This window comes from Takifugu rubripes, chromosome 13 (assembly GCF_901000725.2).
Source record: "Takifugu rubripes chromosome 13, fTakRub1.2, whole genome shotgun sequence".
Taxonomy (NCBI): Eukaryota; Metazoa; Chordata; class Actinopteri; order Tetraodontiformes; family Tetraodontidae; genus Takifugu; species Takifugu rubripes.
In genome coordinates this window covers 7,424,407-7,452,282 of record NC_042297.1, presented here as the reverse complement: position 1 = coordinate 7,452,282, position 27,876 = coordinate 7,424,407, and the positions used below count along the sequence as shown (strand labels likewise).

General features: G+C 43.2%; 5 protein-coding genes across 10 annotated transcripts; 3 read left to right on the top strand and 2 right to left on the bottom strand.

Annotated features, from left to right (window-relative positions):
* The first annotated feature begins 152 nt into the window (after nt 1–152).
* lpin1a (lipin 1a) lies at nt 153–12,060 on the top strand. 4 transcript variants are annotated; one of them, XM_029846440.1, is made up of 24 exons: nt 153–351; nt 1,666–1,866; nt 1,987–2,082; nt 4,420–4,516; nt 4,590–4,800; nt 5,312–5,377; nt 5,503–5,595; nt 5,714–5,828; nt 5,931–6,081; nt 6,155–6,292; nt 6,383–6,476; nt 6,559–6,764; nt 6,856–6,949; nt 7,169–7,238; nt 8,299–8,391; nt 8,510–8,568; nt 8,635–8,755; nt 8,873–9,021; nt 9,190–9,276; nt 9,363–9,515; nt 9,615–9,729; nt 9,792–9,895; nt 9,991–10,176; nt 10,302–12,060. In XM_029846440.1, the coding sequence occupies exons 2-23, from the start codon at nt 1,675–1,677 to the stop codon at nt 10,157–10,159; spliced, it is 2,673 nt and encodes an 890-aa protein (XP_029702300.1). In that variant the 5' UTR covers nt 153–351; nt 1,666–1,674; the 3' UTR covers nt 10,160–10,176; nt 10,302–12,060. The 4 variants fall into 4 exon arrangements, with proteins under 4 accessions (XP_029702300.1, XP_011616873.1, XP_011616871.1 ...); XM_011618571.2 differs by having other exon boundaries at nt 1,666–1,855; nt 9,991–12,060; XM_011618569.2 differs by having other exon boundaries at nt 9,991–12,060.
* A 539-nt stretch (nt 12,061–12,599) lies between these two features.
* On the top strand, nt 12,600–15,730 carry LOC105418653 (uncharacterized). 2 transcript variants are annotated; one of them, XM_011618574.2, is made up of 7 exons: nt 12,600–13,054; nt 13,520–13,621; nt 13,705–13,818; nt 13,970–14,026; nt 14,125–14,286; nt 14,808–14,921; nt 14,998–15,730. In XM_011618574.2, exons 2-7 carry the CDS (start codon nt 13,520–13,522, stop codon nt 15,043–15,045), a joined length of 597 nt encoding a protein of 198 aa, XP_011616876.1. In that variant the 5' UTR covers nt 12,600–13,054; the 3' UTR covers nt 15,046–15,730. The 2 variants fall into 2 exon arrangements, with proteins under 2 accessions (XP_011616876.1, XP_011616875.1); XM_011618573.2 differs by lacking the exon at nt 12,600–13,054 and adding an exon at nt 13,065–13,246.
* Nucleotides 15,731–15,970: 240 nt separating this feature from the next.
* Nucleotides 15,971–19,482, bottom strand: LOC105418652 (uncharacterized). Its single transcript, XM_029846069.1, has 3 exons — nt 18,494–19,482; nt 18,069–18,208; nt 15,971–17,927 (listed from the first exon to the last, which is right to left on the bottom strand). The coding sequence occupies exons 1-3, from the start codon at nt 18,497–18,499 to the stop codon at nt 15,971–15,973; spliced, it is 2,103 nt and encodes a 700-aa protein (XP_029701929.1). The 5' UTR covers nt 18,500–19,482.
* A 139-nt stretch (nt 19,483–19,621) lies between these two features.
* Nucleotides 19,622–23,564, bottom strand: ddias (DNA damage-induced apoptosis suppressor). The gene is made up of 5 exons (XM_011618575.2): nt 23,266–23,564; nt 23,027–23,188; nt 22,651–22,759; nt 21,975–22,288; nt 19,622–21,804 (listed from the first exon to the last, which is right to left on the bottom strand). The coding sequence occupies exons 1-5, from the start codon at nt 23,385–23,387 to the stop codon at nt 20,151–20,153; spliced, it is 2,361 nt and encodes a 786-aa protein (XP_011616877.2). The 5' UTR covers nt 23,388–23,564; the 3' UTR covers nt 19,622–20,150.
* A 149-nt stretch (nt 23,565–23,713) lies between these two features.
* On the top strand, nt 23,714–27,826 carry LOC105418655 (uncharacterized). 2 transcript variants are annotated; one of them, XM_011618580.2, is made up of 10 exons: nt 23,714–24,090; nt 24,180–24,268; nt 24,339–24,465; nt 24,563–24,717; nt 24,816–24,961; nt 25,035–25,197; nt 25,470–25,563; nt 25,683–25,782; nt 25,919–25,992; nt 26,068–27,826. In XM_011618580.2, the coding sequence occupies exons 3-10, from the start codon at nt 24,389–24,391 to the stop codon at nt 26,876–26,878; spliced, it is 1,620 nt and encodes a 539-aa protein (XP_011616882.1). In that variant the 5' UTR covers nt 23,714–24,090; nt 24,180–24,268; nt 24,339–24,388; the 3' UTR covers nt 26,879–27,826. The 2 variants fall into 2 exon arrangements, with proteins under 2 accessions (XP_011616882.1, XP_011616881.1); XM_011618579.2 differs by having other exon boundaries at nt 23,714–24,121.
* Nucleotides 27,827–27,876: the final 50 nt, after the last annotated feature.

The window sequence follows — 27,876 nt, the reverse complement described above, 5'->3', positions numbered from 1 at the left end:
TATATTAAGAACACAGACTTAGCAGGCTGTTACAATCGTTGAACCGCGTAAACGTGTTTCCTAAAGTGACTTTTGGAGGGAACTTCCGTCAGCTGCCTGTTGACGTCAACTGCGGCTCAGCCAATCAGCGCACTGCTGAAGCTGCGGTCTCGTGGAGGTGGAGGACTATTTTCACTTGGTTTAAATACCTCAACAGCATCGAACTGCAGACACGAAAGAGGCAAAGAAACAACCCAGGCTCGCTTCCAGGAGGAACATGTGAGCACCAGAGGACAGGAGGACCTTACACTCGTAACAGCATTTAAGGACGTTACGGAAAAAACACCAAAAATCAGATTATTCATTGACAATGTAAGTGGGATTTATGTGTTCTGTAGTAATCCACCATGGTTGCACTGCGGATAGCATATATGTATAATTTGGTTGGATCTTCAGGTATAGGCTGTGATGTCCGTGTTAGCGTTTACGGATGAATGAAAGAGCAGCGCCTCGCCCAGATGTTTACATGTCGCCTCTCGGAGGTCACATGACTATGCACGCAGCTCTGTATCGTCACAGGTTCACGCTTGTCTGCATGTTGCATCAACAGGATTTTTATTTCGAAGAGACCAAGACTGCTGCAAATAAATGCGCATGCTCAGTGTATGTTCTTATTCTATATCACGACGATCAGGCGATGAAGGTTGTTAGTATTTAGGCGACAGTAGATTGTTTCATTACAATAAGTCATCATTTTCTTCTTGCTATTCTTCGTTTTGGTGTCAGTAAATGTTTTCAGCAGACTGTGTGTGTGTGTGTGTGCGTGTGTATGTGTGTGTCTGTGTCCACCAGCCTGACATAACAGTGGACATACAAAGGTTTATTTGTTGTGTTGTGTTGCTGGGAAAATCATTGTACAACCGCTCAGTGGCGGTGACCGACCCCCGGAGGTGATTGGGCATTACGTAATAGGGAAACACTGGGAGTGATGGCCAGAGTCCAGTTCTTGGAAAAAACAGCTTTTGCTTTCTCTCTCTCTCTCTCTCTCTCTCTCTCTCTCTCTCTCTCTCTCTCTCTCTCTCTCTCTCTCTCTCTCTCTTTCTCTGTGCGTGTGCACGTGTTCCCTGTGTACAGTGATATCAGTTCTGTGGCATGTCCAGGCATCAGCACGTGTGCATGAGGGTATCTGTGTGATAAACAAAACAAAGGGACAACTGGGACACACAAGGAATAGATGTTCAAATTTATTAATGGATGTCCTAACACACAAAGGCAGATTTGTTCTGTCGTGTATAATTTTTAGCAACTGCACTTTAAATACACGTTTTAATCAGACTTTTGTATTATATTGTAATAACATGTAGGTTGGCGCAGGAATGTGACGAGTGTATCATGTGTTCGTCTGTGTTTGTTGTCATTAATTTGTCGCCCGCCTGCAAACCTCTGTAATAGCCATAGCAGCCAATCCCAACAAAACTTACTCAACAACTACATTTTTTTTCTGGGATCGGCAGTAACAGCAAACCTTTTTAAAAGAAACATGTGAATTATTTTAAACAAATATCTGAGCTATCTGGGCCACATTTGAGCCCCAAATTTCATCACAATGTTATTTTGTGCACAAGTTTAATCCCTTTGCTGCTTTAGCTGGTGGGGCTGATTTGATCCTTTTCTGTGTCTCTCCAGTACCAGACCATGAACTATGTGGGTCAGTTGGCAGGTCAGGTGTTTGTGCAGGTCAAGGAGCTGTACAGAGGCCTCAACCCTGCGACCCTGTCTGGGTGTATAGACGTCATTGTGGTGCAGCAGCCCGATGGCTCCCTTCAGTGCTCCCCCTTCCATGTCCGCTTCGGCAAGATGGGAGTGCTTCGCTCGCGTGAGAAAGTGGTACAATTGTCCGTTTTCAAGTGTTTGATGATTGTTCCATTACTGGACACAGCAAAGCAGCAGCAAAAGGTGGCGTTGTAGTGAAGCCTCATGTGAACTGGCAGGTGTTGTGTCATGCAGGTGGACATAGAGATCAACGGAGAGCCGGTGAGTTTGCAAATGAAGCTGGGAGAGAATGGAGAGGCCTTCTTTGTGAAGGAGGCGGAGAACACGCTGGTGAGTAATGATTGACAGTGTCAATAACAGTCAGAAAAGAACAGAACTTACTGATGTACCAAAAGTTACCAGGTGCTAAAATACAGGCTGTCTGACTTGGACTTGTTGTCTTTTGCTGCATTGAGGCTGGGTTCAACCCCAGGTCAAATTTAGGTTCACACAGTGAGATGCCTACGTTAGTCTGAATTAGGTTTGAGGTTAATAACACACCAACGTAGCAATCCTAAAAAAGATTGATTCATGCACCTTCCTAAACAATTAAATGTTTCCTGGCCACGAATCATGCCTGCAGGAGTACATTAGCTAACTCTCACAACAAATTCTTCCACTCTGATGGTCATGATCTTTGGTCGTGACTCTAAAACAGAGGTCTTATGTCACACTGTGGGACACGTTCAAGGAAGGCTGTTGTCACCGTCTTGTGACCAAAGATAACCTGAGGTTAAATTCTACTCAGAAACTCAGAAATGTAGCATGACAGTCTCACAGTGTGACAGCTGCTACGACCTACGTTTTCTAGCCAACCAATTGAAATGGTTTTTAAATAAGATTCCTAAAATCCCATTATCTTGAGAATTAATTGTCCTGAAGATGTGAGAAGAACCTGAATATTGATTTATGTCATGTGGGTGTAGCAAGACCTCCTGATGTTGACTTACACCGCTGGGACAGGACACCATGTTTGTGGGCCGTCATGCAGCACAGCTGACGTATTGTGCTTGGCTCTGGTGTCAGTTAAGGTCACGTTGCTGCTCTCAAGTGATCCGCTGTAATTCTGCTTTTACTCAGTGGTGATCTTAGTGGCTTGTCCTGTCTGCACAGTACGGAACTGTCAGTTGACCATCGGGCGCGCTCCTCTGATCTGTGTCAGGTCCAAACAGATGGAGACGCGGATGAGATGGACAGACAGGACAAATAGGCAATCTGAAAGTTTTCCCTGAAATTCAGGCCAGACCAAATATATTCAGACTTAATGGGTTAAACATCATTGGAAAGATTAGAAACTACACTTTCAGAATCTGTAGCTAACTCAAAATACCCCTTGGGAGACTGGTTCCTGGCTTTTCCTTGGCTGGACACATATTTCCAAGCAGCTGTTTGAGTCTGTTTCTATGTCCCTGGCACACGTCTAGCCCCACCTGCACCCACTCAGCACTTCTCTTCACACATAATCCTCGAGGATTTGTTGAGACTTGTCTTAAATACGTAGATGAAGCGTTCATCAAATGTTGACACAGAAATCCTCTTCCCATGACCAGAACTTGTACATCTGTGAACACCAAAATAAAACAGTAAAGAGTAAATATGATGTTTTCCTGGGTAATTATTGACCAAAGAATAGAAGCTAATATCCACTAAGCTGGCATGCTAATGAGTGATCTTAGATCCAGTAATGCAGAGATTACCTATGGTATCTGTGGTTGGTTTTAAAAGGGTGACATCAGATTGAGGCTTTTTCAGCTTAAGAGATTCATTTGAAAAGAGGAATTTAGTCGGTCGTCGGATGTGAAGTTATGAAGACTGTGTTTTAAGGTAAATGTTGGATTTGGCTCTCGGTAAAGGACAGATGGAGTGGCTGGGGAATACATTAATAAAGGTTCACACAATTTGCTAACCCTAGGGTTAGCAGAATGTTCCTGTCTGTCAGGTACATGCTGATCCATGATTGGCTGAATCGTTATATGGTTGATAGACACATTCTGTTAAGGCGTATGCTAGACACAATGCAGACCAAAATGAGCAAGGTCTTCTCTCAACAAGGTTGTTTTTGAAAGAGCAATTCAACAAGCCAGTTGAGTGGAGGCTGATGGGCAGACGAGACAAAGCAAAGCTGATGGTAAAAAGCAAAAAATCATTTCACTCATCCCTTTGGAAAGACCAATGCAGGAGCTGGTATGTACTTTACCACAGATGATTCAAGGAAGAATTGGCAGGGAATAGGAGGGAGAGCCGGACGTAGATGTGGACAATTTTGATGGGCTGATGAGAAGCAGGTGAGGAACCCTAGAGGAGGGTTGGAGAATATGGTCAGTCATGTCCAGTGTGCACAGACCAGTGAAACGAACAAGACAGACACAGAAGACCAATGGCAGAGGAACAGCGGGACAAGAAAGAAAAATAGATCCCACCACCACATCCTAACACATTCAAGGTCTCTTGTACCCAAATTAGTTTAATTTGTAACTATGAAGTCCTGCAGAGCCTCCTGATTACACAGCACAAGAGTCATCTTCAGTGTTCTACAATCAAAAATTACATGACATTTCTCAGGTTTAGTAAGTCCAGTGATATGATTCTCGTTTCTGGTGTCAGAAGATTGCATTTTTTTGTTGACAGGAAGTTGTTCCATCCTACCTAGCAACCTCCCCCATCATGTCAACCGGGAAAGAGCTGATGCAGACCCAGCTTGGCAGACACACGTCCCGTCACCATGGTAGGCCCAGTTAAAAAACACCGTCCTACTTTTTAACAGGCATCTGATGTGATCTCTTCAACAACACACACAGAGCCCATTCCCTGCAGCTCACTTCCTGTCCAGAGTGTAGGGACGCAGCAAGGTGATGGTGGGATGAGCAAAAAGAGGAGAAAAAGAAGGAAGAAAGTCCATCCAGAGACAGTAGGAGGGAGGAGAGAAGAGAGTGGAGAAGAGTTCTCCGAAGATGAGGACATGTTTACCATCGACATGAGCTCAGATGAGGAGGGATCGAATGATGGCAGGTATGTGTGCGTGTATGTGTGTGTTTGTGTGTTCTACAGAATAGGGTGGGATCGGGGAGGATTTTTTGCTTGAGGACAGCAGCTAGTCTGAAATTTAAACTGTCGTTGGTGGTTTGACTTCATCCAACTACAGAAACTGTGATCAGATTGTGACTGGCTGAAGAGCAGATCTGGTTATTGGACACTTTCCAGGAATGTGCTCTGTTCCCACAGTGTTTGCTCAGCCCCATTATGTTCTTGCTGCAGCGCTCCAAACTTTTCTTAGAAAGTTCACCACAGGCTTGGCTGGAAGAAATTCCTGGAACATTTAGAGATTGTGCTCATCTCCCTAGCCCATAATGCTTCATGGAAAGTTCAGTTTCTTCTATGCAGTCCGAGAATAATTAGTTTTCTGGTGAAACTAATCAAATTTCTCCTCGTAGAGAAGGTGAACTGTAGTCAGAGAACAAGTTGCGTACAGTGTGTATTTTGAAAATCTTTGTACAATGTATGTGTTTGTGTTTGCATTCAGGTCAGTGTTTGGTCAGGGTTGTGGCCCTCACACACACCCCAGCACCGATTGGAGCCATTCACACAGGTAATGATCAAACCTTTTCCCTCACTGGTTTAATGATTTAAGCTGAGAATTACAGTATGTCTTTTCTCTTTTTCTTCCCCTTTATTTTTCCTTCTCCTTTGTGGCTATCTTTCTTTTTCCCCTAGTGATGTCATTAAACAGACTCTGTCCCTTCCTCCACCCTGTGGTCTGTCCATCTCCTGTCCTGAACAGACCCCTCACTTCTCTCCTATTGTTAGGTATCTCAACCTTAATGACTGATGAAAGTCCTCAGGACTGTTTCGTCTCATACGGAAGAGTTTTGTAATGGATTTTGAATAGAAGACGATTGAAACTGACGATCTGGCTTTTTCTCAGCCGTCTGGATGATTCTCGTTCTTCGACACCAAAGAGCGACTCAGAGATAAGCAGTCAGAACAAAGATAATCCTGAGATGCTCTGGAGCTGGGGGGAACTACCCCAGGCTGCCCAGGTACACATGGACAAACACACACACACACACACGCACACACACACACACACACACACACACACACACACACACTGAAACTAAGGACTGTGTTTCTCCTCACAGCTTCCCTTCCTCACTGCTCACCAGAAGCAGGACCCTGCTTCAGCGGTCGCCATTCCCGTGTCTCCCAGTACGCACTTCCGAGCCATCAGTGATGCGGGACCCACTTCACCCTCCATCTGTGTTCACCAGCCAGGGGAGACCCAGGTTCATGGTGAGGACAAGTGTTCAACATACTCTGGAATGTTCCTGAAAGATACTGACTTCAGAACAATTCTTTCTGGTAGAAGCGGAGAGTGTGGGACCTGCCTGTGTAGAGGTGGAAGGTGTAACACACACCTACTCTGGCTGTCACGGCAGCCTCTCCGATCATGTAAATACAGAAAGTCCCATCAGAAGGACTGACTCGCCGTCAAAGAAGAAAGGTATTGCCACAGCTCCATATCACTGCAAATCATTTGAAAGGGTGTGAGCTTCAAAGCATATGAAGAGCTGTTATCTCTGCCTGCCATTAGAGAAGAGGAGCCAGCACCTGGGCACTGACGGAATATACCTGGATGACATCACAGAGCTGGAACCCAAAGTCGCTGCTCTGTACTTCCCTAAAAGGTCCACATGTTCATCTGTGTGTACAACTCCTTGCAAGAGCCAAACACATAATTTGAAACTCTGTGTTGCTGCCTCTTCTCAGTGATGGAAGCAGTAGTTCCATGAAGGGGGACTCGGAGATGATGATGATGATGATGGGAGTACGTAGTGCTAATCAGTCCCCGCAGTCAGTGGCCAGCAGTGGGATGGACAGCGGTGTGGACAGTTTGCCTGAGCAGCTGGGAGATCTGCCCCATATTGCCATCTCGCTATGTGGAGGACTTACTGACAACAGGGATATCACCAGAGGTAGGATATGGAGATGAATGCTGCTTCTAACACTTTGCGTTAGTTGCAAAGCACCTGGATTAGCTTTTTGTGTGTGTGTTTTGTGCTACAGAGCAGTTCCAGGAGAAGGTAATCTCTTACCAGCAGTTCTCTGAGAACCCTTCTGTTATTGACGATCCCAACCTGGTGGTCAAGATTGGAAACAAGTATGTTTTACTAGGTTTCCATTTACCAATAAAAGTGTTAGGGAACACAAAGTACCAAAAAAGGGTCCAGTGTGGATGGTAATTATTCAGTATAAAAGTTAGTCTATGTTAAAAATATTTAATTCAATAAATTATTATAAATGTTACATTAGCACTTTACAGTGATAGGAAATATATGCCGTCTTTATAGCGCCCTCTGGTGTCTGGCGTCTGTTACAGGTACTACAACTGGAGCACTGCAGCTCCTCTAATGTTGGCCATACAGGTCTATCAAAAGCCGTTACCACAGGTAACCACAGTATTTTATCAACATTTTAATAGTTTTTCTATACCCTTAAATACTACAACACCTTATCTTTTAGTATTGTTAATTATTTTGAATAACTACTGCAGCTATATTCCATATAAGCTGTTAAAAGTATTTTCTCTATACTTTTCTCTATACTCTGTCGTTCTTCTTATATATAATACAGTGTTGTGAACTTTAAATGGTGACATTGTGTTTGAGGTATTTTTTTAACTGTGTTCTCATCTTTTTACTGAGGGAATTGATAGTCGAAGCTTTGTCATGTCTTTACATGATTTCTTTCATTTGATTCTGTCCTCGTTATATTTGTCAGGTGGTGCGTGATGTGTTTGAGTGTACTGCACTCCTCCTTGCACGTTTGCCTTTGTGCTGCAAGCTTTTTACAGCTGCTTCTCCTTAATCTGCTGTTTCACTTTGGTTCACCTACTAGTTATCTTTTAATGTTTGATGCTCTTTTTCATGGAATGAAATTAAAAATGATTTGAATAATTGTTCTAAAGTAAAATTTTCAGATACTCATATGTTGCTTATTTGCTGATTATATAAATGTTACCACTTTAACCAGAGTGAAATATGACTCACAAGTCTTTTCTAACACTTGAATATGTCCTTTTCTATCCCCTTCTTATTTTTCTCCAATTTGTTTTGCACCTTTTCTTTCTGTGTGATGTGTATGTGCACTCAGTATTGGTGTTGGAGTTATGTGTTTTCTGCTTTTGCCTTTTTCTCCTACTGTCTACCGGGTCTGTTTGGTTCCAGTTCCTCCCAGTCTGTATGTTATTTTCTCAGCTTGCTAAGAGTTTATATTTGTGTCTCTGTTATAACATCCCACAGAAAGGTTGTGGTCGGCATGCACCATGAACTTTTATTCTGTTGGAATATTCTGATGAGAAATGTGCTGTTTTTTCAGTTCTTATATGTAAATTGTGCTCATCTTTTCATGGGTTTGTGTGTGTTTCCTGTGGTGGTTGTGAGTCCTTTTTCCCATTTTCTGTGACATTTTAAGTCATATTTAGTTGAGTTATGGCATGGTTGTCTCCAGGCCTCAGTGGAGAACATCATGAAAGAGAAGATGCCAAAGAAAGGAGGACGATGGTGGTTTTCATGGAGGAGCAGGAACAGTGACATCAAATCAGTAGGTTAACTGACTTTCAGGCTGTTTATTTTATTTGTTCATTAGATTAAGGACAGTACAAGACCTTGCAACAGCTGAAATCCTGAATGAATGACCTTTGACCTTTGTTGTCCTCCAGGAGTCTGAGGCCGGAGGAGCTCGAGAGGAGAGCGCTCACTCTCTGCACCCCGTTAACAGGTGACATAAATGTTTGTCTCCAGAAGAGTTTAAGACCTTTTAACTCATGTCTCGTCTGGTCACCAGGATGAAAGAAGAATCTTCTTCGAGCGATGAGGATCACAGGTTGTCCAGTCAGGTAGATCGCCCCATGGCTGCTGCCAGCGTTTGCTATAAGAAGACTCTTCGACTCACCTCAGAGCAACTGGTGTGTATTTTTAAGTTTGATTTTCCCCAGAATGATGTATCCATAGTTTTATGATGTTTTGCACATTTCTCAGAGTCGAAGACTAAGCCAAGAAATGATTGATGTGTGTGTTCAAAGGAAAATCTGCAGCTGAAGGAGGGTCCAAATGAGGTGGTCTTCAGTGTGACCACTCAGTATCAGGGCACCTGTCGCTGTCATGGAACAATCTATCTTTGGAACTGGGATGACAAGATTATCATCTCTGACATCGATGGAACCATCACCAGGTCTTTAAACAACAGTGTTGCTCTCAAACCTAAACAGCCAAACGGTGAATTTCAGCTTAGCAGGCGTGTAGTTACCACATCTCACCAGCAGGTGTCCTCACTATGAACTTCACGACCTCCCACTGTTTGTTATTAATACTAAGGTATCGATTTTGTGCCCTGCTGTAGGTCAGACACCCTGGGACACATCCTCCCCACGCTGGGTAAAGATTGGACCCACCAGGGTATTGCAAGTCTCTACCACAAAGTCAGCCTGTGAGTGTGAGCTGCAGAAAGGAAATCTGATCAGACACTTTTTACTGTGGAGGACAGTCATCCAGGACTCTGCTTTTCTCTAACAGGAATGGATACAAGTTCATGTACTGTTCTGCGAGGGCCATCGGCATGGCGGATATGACCAGAGGCTACCTGCACTGGGTCAACGAGCAGGGAACCATGCTGCCGATGGGCCCGGTGCTGCTCAGCCCCAGCAGCCTGTTCTCTGCCTTTCACAGGTCAGACTTAATTGATACACAGTCACCATGAGAAGGTACTGGATAAAAAGGTCCAACTTCCCAAGAGTGTGTGACATCTCACATGTAACGTGTCTGTAGGGAGGTGATTGAGAAAAAACCAGAGAAGTTCAAGATTGAGTGTCTCACGGACATAAAGCAGCTTTTCCATCCTAACATGGAACCCTTCTATGCTGCCTTTGGCAACAGAGCCACGGTGAGAACTAATGTGAACCTACAGCTTTGCTTTGGATGCTGATGGTGTTTGTCTGGTTTCAGGATGTGTACTCATACAAAGAGGTGGGTGTTCCCCTCAATAGAATATTCACAGTCAACCCGAAGGGTGAGCTGGTACAGGAACATGCCAAAACCAACATTTCCTCGTAGGACCCTTTTTTCTATTTCTACATGCTCATCTTTTAATCAAATCCCCTAGATGAAAATGTTTGGCCCTCTGACTTCTTTAAATTTCTCTCAGCTTCAGGCTTCTGTTTGAGATGGTTGACCACATATTCCCACTGCTGGCTCCAGGTGAGGGGGAAAAGTTCCCCCCCTCTGATGCCTTGGAACAACACAAGTTCTGGAACCAAGAACGTCCAGACGCTGTGGTTGAGGAAGAAGATCCGCAGCCAGCTGAGACCAGCTGAAGAACCTGAGAATACAGGTTCTAAAACTGCACAGTTCTAAAATAGAACCCAAGCAACAGACCCGTTAATTTCGTGGATAAATGACTGACTACTGATTTAGAGTTAATGAATGTATGCTCAATATCCCTTTTGAACAAATCAGCAAAGAAGAACAAGAAGAAAATAAAAAGAACAAGATGGAGGAGAAGGTATTATGGAGATATCAAACCCCATCAGAAAATTAACAGCACACAAGCAGCATCTTCACAAGTGCACTGACTGTTTCGAAAGAAAAACCCCACCAGCCTGAAGCCAAGGATCCTCGTCGCCCTCTAGCGGTGAGATGATGTATCGATCATCGGAAGGCAGCGATCATATCCCAGAAATCTGAATCACTCATTTAGTTTCTAACAGCCACGTAATTCTAATCAGGTCCCAGCAGCCACGGGTAGAATGGATGGGTCCTCATCACAGGACACACACACACGCACGCACACACACACACACCACACACACACACACACACACAGATACCTCAACCTGACTGTCACCTTTTTGGGATGATGGAGGAAACTTGAATGGATGGATGGGTCCTCATCACAAGACACACACACACACACACACACACATACCTCAACCTGACTGTCATCTTTTTGGGATGATGGAGGAAGTCTCAGCAAGTTAGCAAGTCTCAGCTAATCAGGTGCCTCACAGGTCATTTGAAGCTCAGCCATCTCAAGAAGCAGCTTCAAAATGTTTGGTTTTTAACCTCAAGTACAATGGACACAACACATGACAGGAAAACCAAAAAAGTGTCATCTGTGGAAAAGCTTGCTGACGTAGGCGTTTTCCGACCGTTCTACTGTGAAACACACACTGCTCAGACACCAGTGTTGAATTTAAAGACTCCACTGAGACAAAAAGCTGCTGGAGTTTCATCCGTCTGTGGTTTTGATCAGTGTAAATATATCAGTGATAGGCTAGCATGCAGAGAAATATCATTCAGTTTGTACTATTCAAAATACTAATCGTTACTAATACTTAGCAAGCTCATCGATGCAGCACTTTTAGACACTCGTGTATTTTCATTTGATTAATCTTGATATAGGCCTGCATGCAGGCAGATATCATATAGAATAAAACATATAGAATATGTTTTTATGATGACCTCAGAAAGCACTTGTAACCATTTTTTGCTAAATGTCTGTTTTGAACAGTCTGGTTGAGCTAATGGAGAAGTGATCCCTAAATAGCACTTATGTACATTTACTTCCCCAAACATCAGGAAAACTAGTCTCGACTGCCCTGAGTTCATGAAAATTGATTTTTTTAAACATGTGAAGTTCTTGTCTTTAAAAAGACAAGGATTCTACCTTACTCGTAATTTATGAATCGCTGAATGATGAAAAGAAGTTTTTTAGCTGTCAGAAAACTGTGAAGCTGCCCTTAGTGTTTCTAAAGGTGTTCCTAATGTTTGTCTCTGTTGGTATAGTGTGATGAAAGGGTCCCATCATGATCTGATCATGCTGTTGCCATGTTGCATTGTGACCCACATGGATGTCGATGACTTGATCAGACATTTATCTGATGTCCCTTTAAGATTTCACAGTTTTATTTTATAGAAGTGGCAAAATTGTTTTCCACAGTTTTAAGAACACTTAATCTGTTAGTTACTTAGTTTTTTCATTACAGAAGTTTTTCAGTGAATTCCCAGATCAAATGAGAGCAAATCATCATTTTGATGACTCCCAATTCTTTCTGTGAAAGATTCATGAAATCCCCCAGTTATCCACACTCAGAGTGGATTTGTCTTTGTCCTGTGCAAATCACAGTGATGAAAATATGCTTCCTTAACAATATTGACTGAATTAACCTGTACAATGGATTGATTTTCCTCAATAAAATGTCCACAGCTTTGTATTCCATTATTGTCTCTGGCTACCACTTTAGATAATAATGATAATAACATTATTTCTCTACGTTTAGTTGAAAATTAGGTAGAAGAAAAAAACACATAGAGAAATTCTCTTTTATTCTAATAACAATGTTATTATAATGCTGGTATGGACAGCCGGTATGAATTTTATAGGCCGACCCCTCAGTTATGCCTCAATGAAGCTCCGCCCATTTTCTCCTGTCTCACCCACTTTCCTCCCACAATCCTTTTCTGCTTCTTTAATCTTTCTTTTCTCTCCTGTTGTTGTGCAAAGAGCACAGCTATGCATGGGTTGGGGGAAAACTATAAAACGTTGGCAGTTTGATCTGTCTTGCCTCACAACAGTCATTCAAGCACATTCCTGCTTTTTCTGTTCCCCGCAAACCCCCACCCCCACCCCCCAAACACCCCCGACCCTGTTGAGGGTGAAGGGCTGTTGGAGCCTTTTTTCGGAGTCCACCATTTTTGACTGCAGAACATTAACTGTGGCCATGCAACTGTCTGTAATGTTTACTCCCCTACTTGTACATTTGTAAGATGTATTTCTGTTGTTCTCCAGATATTTATGACATTAGGGCCTAATGAGCACATGGCTTATAGTGGAACAGCTCTCAGCAGGCGTTTTAAGCATTCAGGGCCTCAATGCTTACGCAGTGGAGACATTTGGGGAATCTAAAGAGATCACTGACAGCCATGACTGAACCAGCTTCTTCATCATGGTGTCTCCCTTTATTGACTGGGACAGGACAGGACAGGACATATTGTATTATGGTTCATTACAAACTCCACACCACTGCCTAAAAAAGGGAAGCAGAGAAGAGTCCAAAAGCTTGAACACAGCTCTGGTGTCACATGACAGGATATTATTCAGGCCTCAGATCTTCTGGGCAGGTTCAAAATGAGAGGCTCATTCTCCAACCACCCATCTCACTGCTCCAGATGTGAAAGTTGCAAAATCCCTCAACCACCGAGAGAACAAGGTCTGTGTCTGCTTTTCTGTCCGTATTAACAGATACATTTTAATTTACTTCCACTTGTGATTTAATCCTAACATGCTGAAAGTGCCTTGTTTCATAGCAGAACAGACACAAAAGGAAACATGTTTAACAGTGACAGAACGGTAAAACTGTTTGGACATGTCATTTCAAATGAAAGTGGACAAAGATGCAGCTGTGAGTTCAGTCCTGTTTTACACTGAGAAGGTGCTTTTGGGGATGCTCAGCGAATTTGACAAATGTTGAGACGAGAGGTGTTATGGGCCTCTGACATTCTTGCCATGTTCATCTTCATCTCCTCTTCTGTTTGCTCACTCTCTCCATCCTCAATGCTGACATGGGACATTTTGGGGTGTGAACTCTCCTTTTGCTGGTCTTCTGTCAGGGCTCTGCTTCAGGTGAATTTCCAGGTTGATGAACATCTGTTTCCTGCTTGCCTTTCTACATCAGATGTCTGCTGAACTCCACTGTGACGCCAGGATTCAGAGCACCACTGTGGGGGGTAGCAAACCTCTGCACTACTTCATGAAGGGACAACCCAAGATCACCGGAGTGAGATCTTGTGTTTGGTTCTGCTCTCGTGTGTTTGGTTCTGATTGCTAAAGTCTGGATTGTGTGTTTGGTTCTGATCTCAGAGCGCTTTGCTGGTTCTGGGCTGTTCCTTTTTCATCATATGCGTGACAGTTGTGAGAGAAAGTAGTCACCACATGTGGACAGTTTTCCCACCTGGTGTCCTACTGGGAATAATGGTTGGTTGTTTTTCTAAAACTCTTCAGTTTTAGGAGCATTCAGAAATTTGCTTTTAATCAACCTTAAAAATGTTGGTTCCTGTCAGACAAAGTTTCAGTTTTTATCACCTTAAGAGTTTCCTGATGGAATCCTTCCTGTCTCCTCCTGTAGTTCATCATTTGTGGGATCCTGTACATCGTGACGGAGTACAACACCACCAAAAAAACAGTAAGAGCACTTGTGATTTCACAGATCTGCTGAAGTGTTAAGTGGAAACATCTCCAGACTGCCCTCTCGGGGTTTTCCTGCTTCGCTCTCATCCACAGGTGACCATATCGTTGGCCCTGACCATCGTGACCATTCTGGGAATCTTTTGGACCATCCTGCAAATCATACCCAACATACACTTCAGGCTTCATGGTTACACCATCCATGACATATATGACAATGTCACAGAGACGGCCATGCAATGGTCAGAATATCATGAGGTGATTGCTGCTCCCATCATTTACCAAAGTTTTATTTTAAGGTACGTAACAAACACATCAAAAGGGTGCAGGTTAGGTTGATCAGAGGCACCTCAGATCGACCCTTAAAATTTCACTGTACAAGCTTCTATATGTGAGGGGCCGTCCAGCTGCAGGCCGAAGCCTGAAAACCACAAGTTAAAGTCAGAAGATGTGTGTTTATTAACACGGCAAGCCAAGTGGCTGTACACAGGCTGTACAAGCTGATGGGTGATGGGCTGCAGCTGGTTCAGGTGCTCCCACCACTCACCTGCCCAAGTGAGTCTGATGAGGGTGACAAAAACAAGGCAGCGGATTCACAAGGTCATAAAATATAATGACGATAAAGTATGTTCTTCCCTTTTAGACATTCTGCTGTGCCCTAAATACAGCTAATAACCAAATCAGTGGAGGCAGACAGTTTAGGTGAAATATAGTGGATGACATCCTTTTTCTTGTGGTTGTCTTCATGTTCTGGCACATCTGACCTTTCCTTGGGGCAGGCCATGGCTGTGTCTATAGAGGTTGTCTACCTGTGCTACTGCCTCATGTGCGTGGTTGTTTTCATCGTGATGTCGGTTCTTGCTGGCGCCGCCCTGCGCTCAACAAAAAGCCAGGTGAGAACAAACACGCAGCTGAAGGGTGTCTCTGGCTGTCAAACACTAGACTGACCTGCATTTTTCTTCTCCGTAGGCCATTGTTGTCATGACAACTGCGCCAATTGAAATGCCGGTGGAGTAAAGCAAATGGGGAACAAAGCAAGGCGAGATAACAAGCCGCCGATGAAGAGTTTCTCCTTTAAATCAGCTATTTAACCACAGTATAACAAATGTTAAAGGGTTTCCTCAAAACATATATTCAAATGTTATGTAGAAATGCATTTTACTACAGATGTACGTAAGGCACCTATATATTTTGAAAGACTTGTGTCTAAAGCTGTGAATTATTTCCCATTTTGTATTTTTGTATTGAAGGGGGGACATTGTAAATGAATTCCACTGTCAACAGCCTGCAGATTGTGTCATCCTGCAGAGAAATGAAAAGGACAGTTTCAGTTTTGTGAGGCTCGAATCATCACAAACAACAATGAAATAAATATAAAGGCTTCAAACTGAGTCTGCAGCTGCTGCAGACAAATTAAGATCACAAATGTATGACTATTCTAAACAGGGAATATCAGTCACATTACTGACCGGTGGTTATTACAGCCATATCAAAATGCCACATGATGTCTGAAATATGGAGCAGCACCTGCTGACAACATGTAGTGCATGGAATGTGTTGACATCACACTGTGCAGGGGCCAATAATTTACTCTTATTCTCTACAGTGTTGTGTACATTTACATTACATTTTTGTTACATGTTACATTTTTCACTTCAGTAAAGTCTTTTTTTCCAATAAAAGTTGATTTTGTACAACTTGTTAAAACATTTTCACTGTGGAACATTCAACAGATTCACTACTAACGGTGGCTAATGTCAACCTTAAGGGGTGGAGCTTCAAAACAATTACCACACTGGCTCAGAGAAACACAAGAAAAAATAAAAAATAAAAAATGCACTGATGAGGACTGTAACCTTTTCCTACATATTTGCACAGGAAACCCGATTATGCACAGGCCCAGAAAACCCAAAAGAGTTACAGTAACCTTTGACTCATTAACTCATGTTGACGAGGCACGTGGCTTATGAAAGTCATTCCCAAGGACACATCGCTGGTGAACGCGCATGTGCTCTGAGACTCGGTACTGGCGTGAAAAGGTCATAGGGCACCGAGGGCAGGGGAAAGGACGTATGCCAAGGTGGCTCCGCATGTGTCTATTCAGAGAGCCTCTTTGGCTGAAGGAACGATGGCACATAGAACACTGGAAGGGGTGGTGATTTGACAGCTGAGGTGATATAACCGTTGGCATGTTGGCTGAAATGGTTGAAGGTATGCAGAGAGACGAGGTGTGTGAGGTGGGTGCTTGTAGAGAGTCCGGCATGCAAGAAGGCGTAAACTTTAGGGTATAGTTCTCCTCATCAGCATCAGGATCTTTCACCTGATCTCCGAGTGTTTCTGATGTTTTGTCAATGGATTCCACATCAACCTTTTTGTCCTTGAGCCCACTTTTTCTGTTGTCAGCAATGGTTCCAGCTGCTTCACCTTCTCTTTGGTTCCCAGATGTGTCCTGACCAAGCAGCCCCCAATCACCTTGTTTGCCGTAGCTGTAGGATATGAGCAGCTCTGGAGGTTTTGTGCTAATGTCCAGCAGCAGAACCTGGTCTGCAGGGGTAAAGTGCTGAGCTGCATTGGAAAACAGGCCCTCCACATCCTCATCACTGGCCTTTCCTGACAGACCAGGGTGGGCGTGCTTTTGATCAGATGTTCTGTGTGATAGAAGCGTGTCCTCTGGGCGCAGCCAGTGATAATGAAGGTGTGCGTGGTACGACTGCTCCACTACACTTTCCGAGGGGTCACACGTGTTGTCCATTTGTACAGTAGAAGTTGCACATAGCTGTGAGTTCTCCCCGTTGCCTTCATGTTGGACAAAAGCGGGACCTTCTGTGTTCTTCTCTGTTGTGTGCAGACTTGGCCTGCTGGACAGTTTATCTGTATCAGTCACACACCTGCTCAAATAAGTGTGTTGCTCTTTTCTTTCTTCAGTGGTGGACGCACCCTCATACTTGAAGACACTTCCAGTGTCTGGCTCTTCTACAGGATGTGGCTGCTCCTCTGCCGACTTGGAACTATGTCCAATGTGGTCATCTGAGCGACTGCAGCAATCAAAACTTTGTGTTCCATTATGTGAACTGGGCTGAGCAGAAATTTCTTCAAAAGGGGGGTGGTAAGTACGCACCTTACATGCTTCTGCTACAGCAGCTGTGCTGCTGTGGCGAATCACCGGCACTGCCCCACAAGACGGACGTGGTGATGAGGGAGAGGTGACGTTGTCTCCACAACCGGCAGTGTAATGGATCTGCTCGTCCCCTCTGAGAGTTTGTGCCTCTTCCAGCTCTGATGTGGCCACTAAACAGAGCTGCTGAGTTGCCTCAATTCTCTTCATCTCTCCCTCTTTGGCTGAACTTGTCTTGTTCTCAGCTGCCCCAGTTCGCATCTCTGTGCTCTGCAGCCAACTCTCTGGATTTGCAGGACAAGCTGAGTGAACCTGATATTGTTGCACCTCGGTGGCCCTCCTGGACACCCCGCACATCTCAACAGGGACAGGAATGGCTTTGGGTAACTTCCAAGATGGTACAATAGTTATCTGGCCACAGCTACCTGTATTTATGCCCTGTAAAGTTTGCCCAGACATGCTGCAGCTGCTGGTTGCAGCTCCTCTGGGTGTATCTTCCCAGGTGCTCTCCAGTGAAGCTCCATTGTATGAGCCTGATAGCTGCAGGTGTTTGGCCTGAGTCTCCAGCCTCCTCCTGAGATCATCCATCTTCAGGTAGCAGGCAGCAGTGAATAAATTGGAGAACTGCTGGTGGCTCTGAGTGCACGGTAAAGCCCCCGTGTAAATGTAGTCCAACACGTGCGCTAATACTGAGTCAGAGAGACAGGGAACCTGCAGCTCCACCAGGGCACCAGTAGAGGATACGATTGATGCCAACACTGGACTGGAGGCAGCCAGAACACACCTGAATAACAGACATGAACCTGATGATGTATAAGTTGGAAGGAAACAATATGAACACATGAATGATGCATTTTAAGATAATATCAAATTTTCTGCATGTTGTGATGTTCCTAATCATTAACAAACTAAGAGTGCTGTTCACCTGTGGGCAGGGTAGAGCAGGTTCGAGCTCTGTCCCTGTCTGACTACACAGTCACAGAACTGAGCTTGGTTTCTCTGGAGGTTGAGATTTGCCAGCAGTAACCCCGAATGATCACCTCTTTTTGGGACACATTGTGGCCCCTAGACAGTACAGGGGTCCATTAGTCACACATCACGTGATCATACAGTAGAATCGGATGCAAAATACACAACTTAACAGGTTCTGATTGCTTTAACTTCAGCCTTGGTTAGTATGAACGAGTTTAGACATACAGTTGATTCAATAACTGCACACAGGTTATTTTACAGAAGTCAATTAATCAATTCTGTATTTTCATTCTTGTGTATTTTAACTGCATGAGAAAGTGAAAAGTCTGAATATTAATGATAGAAATTGTTAGAGTAGAAATGGGTGTAAAATCCTACCTCCATAGCAAGAGAGGGTCCGACCTTCCCTTAGACCCACAGACTGCTGTGTCTGCAGCCGAATGAAGAGTGGAACTCCCATGGAGGATATATAGTTCCTGTCCACCGTCTACGCACTGTCATTCGGAAAACAATCACACGAGTTTCATATTGGGAGCTTGGATGTGACGTGTTAAGACAGGTGCTTATATGGAACACTGGTGCCCAACGTCAGAATTTCCATGACCCGTTATGGAAATGGACTCAGACCGGCCCACAGAACGCCAGTTACACGACCGCAGGATCATAGAACCGCAGCTAATAGAACCAAACATTATGTTTGCACAGTAAACCCATAATGAGGTCACAGGTCAGTCACAAGAGGCTGAATGAAACAATGATAACTTGAATAACTCAAATTTGTCTTCTGATTTGAAACGTCACATTAAACACACTTATTAGGATGTCTTAGCATATTATCTATTTGTGTTATATAGACCAAAAACCCTAATTATATGTGTTATTAGGATTTTTATTAATTTATATGATTATTTATTATTGATAATAAACATAATATCAATATATTCCATAGAGAATGACTAATTATTTTTATAAAAATGGAATCCTACTGGAACAACTCTTAGTTGTCTCCAAAACTGTAAAGGCTTTTAAATTTTATGATCTATGATCAAATAAAACAAAAAGCAGCAGTAAAATTACATATGCTTTAAATAAGATGAGACAGAACTCTCTGAATCAACTCTAGCCCTCCTCATTCTATGAGCGCCACAACTTCCCGCCCCGGCTGACGCTTTGTTGACAACTCCATGCTGGGCCATGTCTCCTCCCTGAGACACCATGTGGCTGTCACGCCTCTTAATCTCCAACTACGCTACAACTCAGTAGTCACTGGAACAGAGCAATGGAAACTCCACAGCAGGCACCCTGTGACACACTGAACCTAATCTTACACAGAATCTCTGGAAACAACAGTTCACCAGTGAACTTAAGACTAAATATGTGACTTTTCCCTAAATTATTCTGCACATTTATAATATCAATAAAATACCCAGTAGACTCAACAGGTAAGACGCTTTGCAGAGTGAATGAACTGATAAATGTGATTTAAATTCATAATGGAGATGACTGCCTTCGATATTTTTAATGGGGCAAATGAAGACACTATTGTCTTTCTGACACGCTCCAAATATAAAAACTTCATAAGCCTCAAGTTGGTGAAAACATTTTCAACAGACAGATACATGATATGGTGGATTTGACAGGTGTTTTTAAGAACAGGAGCTCTTTAGAGGTGCAAGATAGCTCAGGGGTTTACAGATATATTAAAACTATGTGACAAAGTCTACAGTCATATTTGACACCCTGTGAAGGTCAAATTCAGGGCTGCCAACAGACCTGGGACACACTAATTCAAAGAGACTGACAGAAGTTTGTCCTGGCATTGGTTTACACTGAAAGTGCAATATTCCTGCCTTGCTTTCACCAAACAAGGTATTTGGTTTAAAGTACCCTGTGCGTGATTTTAAAAATATTCTCTCTAAAATCTACTGTTTAAAGCTTTGCTGCAGTTCAGGCTGAGTTGTTCAGTCTGACCTCTTTCTTACAATAGCGTCTAGTGTGATAATCACATTCATTTTACAGTCCATTTGCAACGCGATCACGCTGAATCAGAGAACAGATCTCTGGACCAGTCACATTCCTTGCTCTCATCAAGGAGGTAACAGGGTGATGCGCCCAGACTGGCCCTCACAACAGCCTCACTATCTTGATTTCCTGATGGTTCCCACAATGATGTAAAATCCTGATTCCTTGCAGTTTCTCCACTGTTACGTCCATCCTCCTGCTCCTTCTCCCAAACACACTGCAAGTTTGGGCTGCTGTTGTGAGCAGGGCTTTGTTTTCTGGGCTTTGCTCTCAGTTGTGTTCTAGCTAGAGGAGTGGGAGGAATGAGCATTTCATTAATGCCCCCACATACAATCACAACAGCACTGCTTGTGCCACACCTGTGGATGACTTTTTCTGTTGGTGGAATATTCGGAGCTGCTGTCTGGACCTGCACAGGCAGCCGGTCTCTTTTAGTTATCTCTGGATTCCAGAACCGTCGTTTAAGAGTAAACGTGCTGCTGCAACTGACAGAAGTGGTTTTGTCACAATGGCAAAGCGATTTAACGAGGGGGTTCAGTTTACACAGCGACGGGTTGATTTTAGCTGGTGTATGGCTTGCCAAGTCTAAAGATTCCTGACAGTCAGGAAGGGAACTGAGTCCAACAGCTGTGGAGCATCTGTAAGAGGCAGGAGACCCAGTTGTCACGATGGGGGTGGACTGAGAAGGAGGGATGAAGTGGAGCTGTGGTGTGACTGGTGGATTGTCCATGTCGTCACTTTTCTTCTGCTTCAGTTTGGGTTTGTTTGGCGTTACATGTGAAATATTCATCTGTTCACTCAAGCGGCGCTTATGTGACATCGGCAGACGTGTTTTTGTGATGCATCTGACCGTTCTGTTGGGCGTCTCTGTTGCCACGTCAACATTACTGAACAGGTCTGCGGAACAGTTGTATACCTCCATTTCACAGTGCTCCTCTTCCTCCTCATTTTCCTGATTGCATCCATCAGAACTTGTGTCTTTGGCATGAATGCTTACAGATGTCACATGATTCTTGCACAGCTGCTCAGAAAAATGTCCATCAGCTTCTATCCGTGCAGACGTGTTAGTGATATCCATCAGCGCCTGTAAATGGTCACCCTTAGAAGCATGACTGGACTGAATTGATGAGATCTTGTCCTGTGGTGTGATTTCTGGGGTGATTCTTGGCCTTTCTCTCTGATTGTGTGCATTTCTTTGGGATTCTGTTACATCACAGCCTTGTTTCTCACAAAAAAACTCTGTAAGACTATCAGATAAAGGCAAATCCTCCCAAGCCACAGAACCCAACATCAACGTTTCAGTGAGGTCTTTTGTAGAGAGCCACATTGCTCTGGAAATGTGGCCCAGTGAGCCAGGACTGACCTCTGAGCTCACGACTGAAGTGTTTCCAGGAGCTGTCTGGATAACTGAGTGTCTGTCTAACATCAGCTGGTCAGGAGATCCATGCCCTAAAGAAAAAGGTGACACTGCTGTCTCCTCAGATTCCTCGTGGTCTTTAGGACCATTTCCTTTTTGGAGATGTGATGAGTTGAACCTCTCTACTTGGCTATCATCTTCAATGTCCCGGTTACAGCCGTCTTGCTCCTGCTCTGCTGATGAAGTCACTAGTCCAAGTGATTGTTGCCATGGAGGAGTAGGAGCAAAGGTGGAGTCTGGGTGCTGTGAACTGAGAGAGAGCAGAGACATCTGTCAAGAAGTTTAAAAAGGTGAATAAATAAATAAAATAAACTCTTCAATGACCAGAAAACTGCTAGATCAACTGGGAAAATTATAACTTTTTTCATTCAAGACTAAGGCCCTAACCCAAGACTAGGGGTGTGCTCATGCCCTCAATACCTTAGTGCTGAATCAGAAAGACGGCTGGTGGACCACAGTTCATCATTGCTGTAGCTACTTCCAGGAGAAGAATGAGGAATTACAAGCAGGGATGCTGGTGGAAATCTGGGAATTTCGCTGGGATCAGAAGATCCAAGCTCAAATTCTGCAGCTTTCTGAAGAAGACTCTGATAATAGCTAATGACCATGCAGCCGTCCAGGCCTGTAGCTTGAGGAAGAATCATCTGACTAGCAATAACGTGCGATTGGTCATTAATGCCAGATCCATTCTGAACAGCTCTCTTGATCCAAGGCTGAGGTTCACTTTCATGAAACTACAGGAAACAAACAAGAGCAGAGACTTAATCTGTCACTGTCAATTCCATTATTAATGACTGAATATTGATGTCTGGAAGCAAATCAATTCAAACTGAACCTGTTTAACCACAAACAAATGGTTTGTGGAATTTTTATAATAAGCTTAACACTAGGTTATGACATTATTGGCCTTCTAGACATTTGTTTTGACTGTTCAAGAAAAATGTATTGTATCCTGAACCAATCATATTTATCAGTCACTAAATAAAATGAAACTGTAATGCAAAAATGAAAATATTCAAATTTAATTGGAACTAATTAATTAATTTAAGAAAAGAAAGTTAGACCCAGTTTCAAACAGTTACCAAAGCACAAATACCTTAAATCCAAAGATAAAATGTCTGCCAATGAAACAGTCCTGGACAGCCTTCAGTAATAACGTGGACCTCCTTGATGTTCCAACTGGTTCATCCAGGTTAACCACTAACCTTTGAAATACAACCACAGAAATCAAAAAGCTAAACTTTAAAGTGAGGGAGACCATGTAAGGATTTGATAGCAGACTTAGTGGTTGGGCTTTAAATAAAAATAGTTAAGTTTAATAATTCATTTGACCAGCTCTCAGAGTCATTGCATCATTGTGAAGATGATAGCTAATGATGTAATCTGATGCAATGCTATTATTCTGTAATAATAAAAAGTCTTGGCACATTTCAGAAGTTGAATCATGCTTAAAGACAATTTGCTGTGCTAACCTCTGTAAAGCACTTGCATCAATGCCAAAAAACGGGTTCAAACATGTTCCAAACACGGTTACACCAAACATGCAGCCATCCCGGGCCACCTTCAGCGACAGCCGGTATCTGTGTTCCACCCGGTCCGCCGTGCAGCTGTAGCCACACCTGGAACATCTGCACCTGTGATCAGACAAATGAAGAGATTATGCTTGAGCCTCATCATGACCCCTCCCTCCTCTATAACAGTTTTTTTTAACCTGTCTCGCTGATCGATAGTAATCCTGCAGAAGCATCCTTTACAGCAGGGATAAAACACAGCAGTGTCCTGAACGGACAACACGACACAGTCCACCAGCGCCCGTCTGACGGATACCGTCATATTTCTGCGTCCCCACAGTCAATGAAGTTAATTACATGTTTCTTACGAAGCATGATTGGCGCTAACACAATAAGGACACGTGGATCCCGGTACCGGCTTCAAGCCCAACTTGTAAAATAAAATCTCTAAAGATCTCAACTAAACGCCAATACTCTAACGAGACGTCTTCTTCTTCCGTTGCTTTCGCTGTTTTCTTCTTCTTTGGTGTTTTCGTCACCCATTAACGCCACCTACCGTTTCCATGAGGCCACCACAAGTTCAATGCGAAATTCAAAAAATTTCCAATAAATAACAAGACGACGCTAAAAACAAGCGAATAGCAAAAGCAGTAGAGTCAACAAGCTGCTTTAAAATATTCAAAGACGCGCAGACATTACACAGTGCCTCGATTTAGCAGCATTTGTTGGAAAATAACAGAATGATGTTGTTATTTTTGTTATTATAGCGTGGACAGAACCGAAAGTAGGAAATAACATATTCCTGCGTTTTTCCAACATGTTTTGAAGCGAATGAGCAGAGCTTTAGTGAAAATTTCTGCTATGATCATTTAATTATATTATAACGATATCTGTTCCGCATACGGGTTGGCAGAACGGACACACCTATCCCGACCATGAACGCAACACTTCCTGCGAATACTGGGGCGCTCTTACTGGAAGTGTATAGGAAAATTACTCACTCGCACTCTGCTGCAGCCTTCAGGGTAGAACATCTCCTTTCGACATGGAGTTAAGGTAATGTTGATCTTTGGGCATCTTAACTGTGACAGTAATTAGTTGTGTTTTCTTTCAGGCGTCATGGCAATTGGATCATTTCTGTCCTGTTGATTTGGGGAAATGTGTTACCAGTTCTCGTTGGTATATATGGAGGATATACTTTCGGTACGACTCACTTTTAAACTCTTTACCAGACTCAGAAGACCATTCTTATGACCATTCTTTGTGCGTGCAGGTTTGGATGATCCAAACACGATAGTTCAAAATTTGGATTGTACCAATGACATGATCGACACTATTTCTTGTGACATGAAAGCGCCCAACTGCAGCCTCTACAGGTTACGTTTCTTGGAAGAAAAGAAGTGAGTTGTTTTTCAATCTAATTCACTAAAATTGGGAGGGGGGTTGCATTTATTTTGCTGTGGATTCCTTTGAATTAACATGTTTTGTATTTAATAGGGACATGTACTGCAGACAAGGTACTGCAGGGGGATGCCACTGTTCCCTGGATCATCAAAACACTATTGACCCAATTTATGGTGCTACTCATACTGTGACTGTTTGGAAGGGCAATGAGAATTTGGGCTCCACACACATGGACATAAGTGCTAGCAGTGAGTAGAAAGCAGAATAATCTACACATAGAGAATTTTGAGATTTATCAGGAGCTAGGCTGATCAAAACCCATTATTCTACCTTTATTCCTCTACAGTAAAGCCCAGAGTCCCAACAGTTGTCTCAATCGGGAATTCCAAGGGAGTTATTGAAATCAAGTGGAAGTCAAACATGGAGGACCACTTGGTTGATAATTACTTGAAGGCCAATGTGACTTATTTTAAAAAAGGAGAGACAACAAAGGTAAGGGTAACCACGACGCCTCTTTATTTTACTTTGTTGTGGTGTTTATATAGTTATTTAAACTTTATGCCAGCTTTTTAGATTTGAAACACCAGCTATTGAACATGGTCTGAAAGTTAGCCAGCTACCCAGTCAAGATTTGGAGCCAAGTTCAACATATGTGGTCTGTGTGAGAAGTTACAGTGACTTGAGCGGGCGTTACAGTGACTGCAGTGCTGAGAAGGATTTCACAACGCGTGAGTTTGGGCTTTTTAAAGAAAAGATTTGTTGTAAAGACACTTGAATTTCTGCATGTTGCTACACGATCATCAGCATTTATTATCACTCTCTCACACATCACATCCTGGCTACCAGCTGCAATTTATACATAGAGCCAGTCATTGTTGCTGACTACACCTCTCGTTCAGTTGCACAGAGCAGCTGAAAACAGCTTTGTTCATATATGGGTCTGTGTTGTTCTGACCCCCGGTTACACATTTATACTGTGTGTTGTGATGTTCCTCCACAGCCATGTCTGACGCTACTCTTGCCTTGATCATAATCACCAGCCTCAGCATTGCTTCAGTCCTCATCAGTAGTTTGGCATTCCTCTGTTTTGTAAAGTACGTTGCACATTTAAAATGTTTCCTCAGTTCTCTTTGTAAATCACATTAAATGCAGCTCTGTCATAATGTGCTCGCCTGCCATTTCCTGTTGACTTTTGACACATTTTGAATTACAGGTTAAAAGATTTGTGGTGGGACAAAATTGCCAAATGTCCAAAACCAAAACTTCTTCTTATCAGTCCGACTGAACAAATGGTGAAAGACCTGCATCCTCGGGTTTGAATTCACATTATTACTGCTCAACCACACAAACAACAAAATCAAACTTATTTTCTATGATCTGGGGGGAAAAGACATGTAAAAAGTGTTGTTTTCATTTGTTCTGTTTTCTTTTCAATGGAATATTCTGTAGATCCTGAAACCTGTGCCGCCCATTTTTTCTCTGGTCCATGTGGAACCTCTGGTGACAGATGACAGCAAGCTGTGGTCAGTGTGATCGCGTCTGTGCTCCGCATGTGTCCTTTCATTGGCTGTGTTTGTAACCCTGTCCTGTGTCTTCAGGTTGCTGGAGTCTGTAATCACAACAGGAGATCACCCTTCACCCTTCACCAGTATAAGCCCAATATCAACTCTCTTCACTGACAGGCTGTCAAACAGCAGTTCATGCTCCTCTCCCTCCAATCTTCATGTCAGAGCTGACGACAACGCTTTTAGATCATGTGGGTTTGAAAACAAAAGTTATTCCATCGTCTTGCCCACTATCCCACAGCAGCAGGAGGGGTCAGAGGCCCAAACACAAGGCCAGTTGCTTTGCGACCCAGTGTATCATGGTGCTGATGGTGACAGTGTGATCTGCGATGGCCAGCAGCTGCCGGCACATCTGCTCCTTACTTCAGCCTCTCTGCCTCTCGTGGACACAGATATGTCCTATCAAGTACACAAGGCGGATTTTGACGTATTTCCGCAAGTAGGTATCTCCGCCTGCTCTTTGGTGTCTAGTATTGATAATGCAAGCGAAAAGTTCATTTTATGTGACGAGACTGGCATCTGCAGTGGTGGTCCATCAGGCTCAAACAGCCCTCTGCCCGTGGATTTCAGTTACCAGACCTTTCAGAGTCTGGTGGAGCCATCTGATGATCTGACATTAGAGAAGTGTAGCACTGACCTAAGTGGACATCCAGACAAGCTCCTTACTGCCACAACTGAATCCATCAGCCATACGGTGGTTTCCTGTTGCACTGATAATGCCCGCTGTGGCGCCGCCTCTCCAACCTTCCAAACACCCTTTTTGTCACTGCTCTCTGCTGACCAGTCAACACCAATGGTTATTGACAGTGGCTACCAAAGCGTGGAGGCCACACATGTCTGGTAATGAAATGTTGAGAATGTGATTGTACTCTCAACTTAAGGTCACTATAGCAGAGCTTTACCTCCTTTTTTTCATCTTCTAAAAATATTTGGAGCTGGTGTAAATCTTTCACTTTTCCTCTGAATACACTGATGTTACACTGAAACTTTAGTAAGCTTCTCAACAAATGTGCAAATTTTTTGTAAATGCTTGGGAGTTAAAGGATAGTAGAAGCAGATCTGCAAGAAGGAAAGGGATGAGGAAGAAGACAGGAGGCAGAGATGATGTTGGGGTTCTCACTGGGACTAAGGAGGATGGAGAGGACCAAGAACAGCAGAGGGTTGGGTCCGATATTAACCAGTGTGTCACTAAATAATATGTATCCATAATGCAAAGCAGCAGGGAAATATTCATATTTAAATGGTACCAAGTTCATTTTTACCCTCTTGATGTTTCAACTGGTTCATCCAGGTTAACCACCAACCTTTAAGATACAAGCTCAGAAGTCAACAAGCCAAACTTTAAAGTGAGGGAAACGATGGAAGAGTTTGATAGCAGATATGGTGTTTGGGCATTAAGTAAAAAATATCAGTCAATATTGGAGGATGGAACCAGGAAGCTTATGGACATATCTGGAGATGACATGAAGTTATTTGGTGTGTAACAAGTTGCAGTGGATATCGAGACCCAGCCGATCCGAATTATTCTCAGATTACAGAGAATAGATTAAAAGTTCTTTGTACTTGTTAAAATAGAGAATCAGTGAAGAAATGTACATGTAAATACATTGCTTGATTTATAAAGGGCCTAATTTACTGTGCTTAAACAGCTTATGGCAACTTTGAACTCTGTTATTCTACAAACACAGGGCACAGTAAATTACATGTTATTGTAATGTGCCTAATGGTGTGTAAAATGTCGTTGCGAGATTTTGATGGCAAGTGTTTGTCCTAAATAAAATCATTGACGGCATTTGTTTTGTTGTTTCGTTGAATATTGGAAGATTGTAACTATACACCAGC

What these genes read in the sequence shown, in the direction of transcription:
- lpin1a (XM_029846440.1), top strand. Translation starts at nt 1,675, where the DNA reads ATGAACTATGTGGGTCAGTTGGCAGGTCAGGTGTTTGTGCAGGTCAAG. An exon ending in GTGGTCAAGATTGGAAACAA is followed by an intron (nt 6,950 to 7,168) that starts GTATGTTTTACT and finishes CGTCTGTTACAG; the next exon opens with GTACTACAACTGGAGCACTG. An exon ending in CCTTTGGCAACAGAGCCACG is followed by an intron (nt 9,730 to 9,791) that starts GTGAGAACTAAT and finishes GTCTGGTTTCAG; the next exon opens with GATGTGTACTCATACAAAGA.
- LOC105418653 (XM_011618573.2), top strand. Translation starts at nt 13,211, where the DNA reads ATGTCATTTCAAATGAAAGTGGACAAAGATGCAGCT. An exon ending in AAGTGGACAAAGATGCAGCT is followed by an intron (nt 13,247 to 13,519) that starts GTGAGTTCAGTC and finishes TTTCTACATCAG; the next exon opens with ATGTCTGCTGAACTCCACTG. An exon ending in ACAACACCACCAAAAAAACA is followed by an intron (nt 14,027 to 14,124) that starts GTAAGAGCACTT and finishes TCTCATCCACAG; the next exon opens with GTGACCATATCGTTGGCCCT.
- LOC105418652 (XM_029846069.1), bottom strand. An exon ending in CTGCTCTACCCTGCCCACAG is followed by an intron (nt 17,928 to 18,068) that starts GTGAACAGCACT and finishes TCTGTTATTCAG; the next exon opens with GTGTGTTCTGGCTGCCTCCA.
- ddias (XM_011618575.2), bottom strand. Translation starts at nt 23,387, where the DNA reads ATGACGGTATCCGTCAGACGGGCGCTGGTGGACTGTGTCGTGTTGTCC. An exon ending in GATGCAAGTGCTTTACAGAG is followed by an intron (nt 22,760 to 23,026) that starts GTTAGCACAGCA and finishes TGTATTTCAAAG; the next exon opens with GTTAGTGGTTAACCTGGATG. An exon ending in CTTTCTGATTCAGCACTAAG is followed by an intron (nt 21,805 to 21,974) that starts GTATTGAGGGCA and finishes GCTCTCTCTCAG; the next exon opens with TTCACAGCACCCAGACTCCA.
- LOC105418655 (XM_011618579.2), top strand. An exon ending in AAAAAGGAGAGACAACAAAG is followed by an intron (nt 24,962 to 25,034) that starts GTAAGGGTAACC and finishes ACTTTATGCCAG; the next exon opens with CTTTTTAGATTTGAAACACC. An exon ending in GCATTCCTCTGTTTTGTAAA is followed by an intron (nt 25,564 to 25,682) that starts GTACGTTGCACA and finishes TTTGAATTACAG; the next exon opens with GTTAAAAGATTTGTGGTGGG.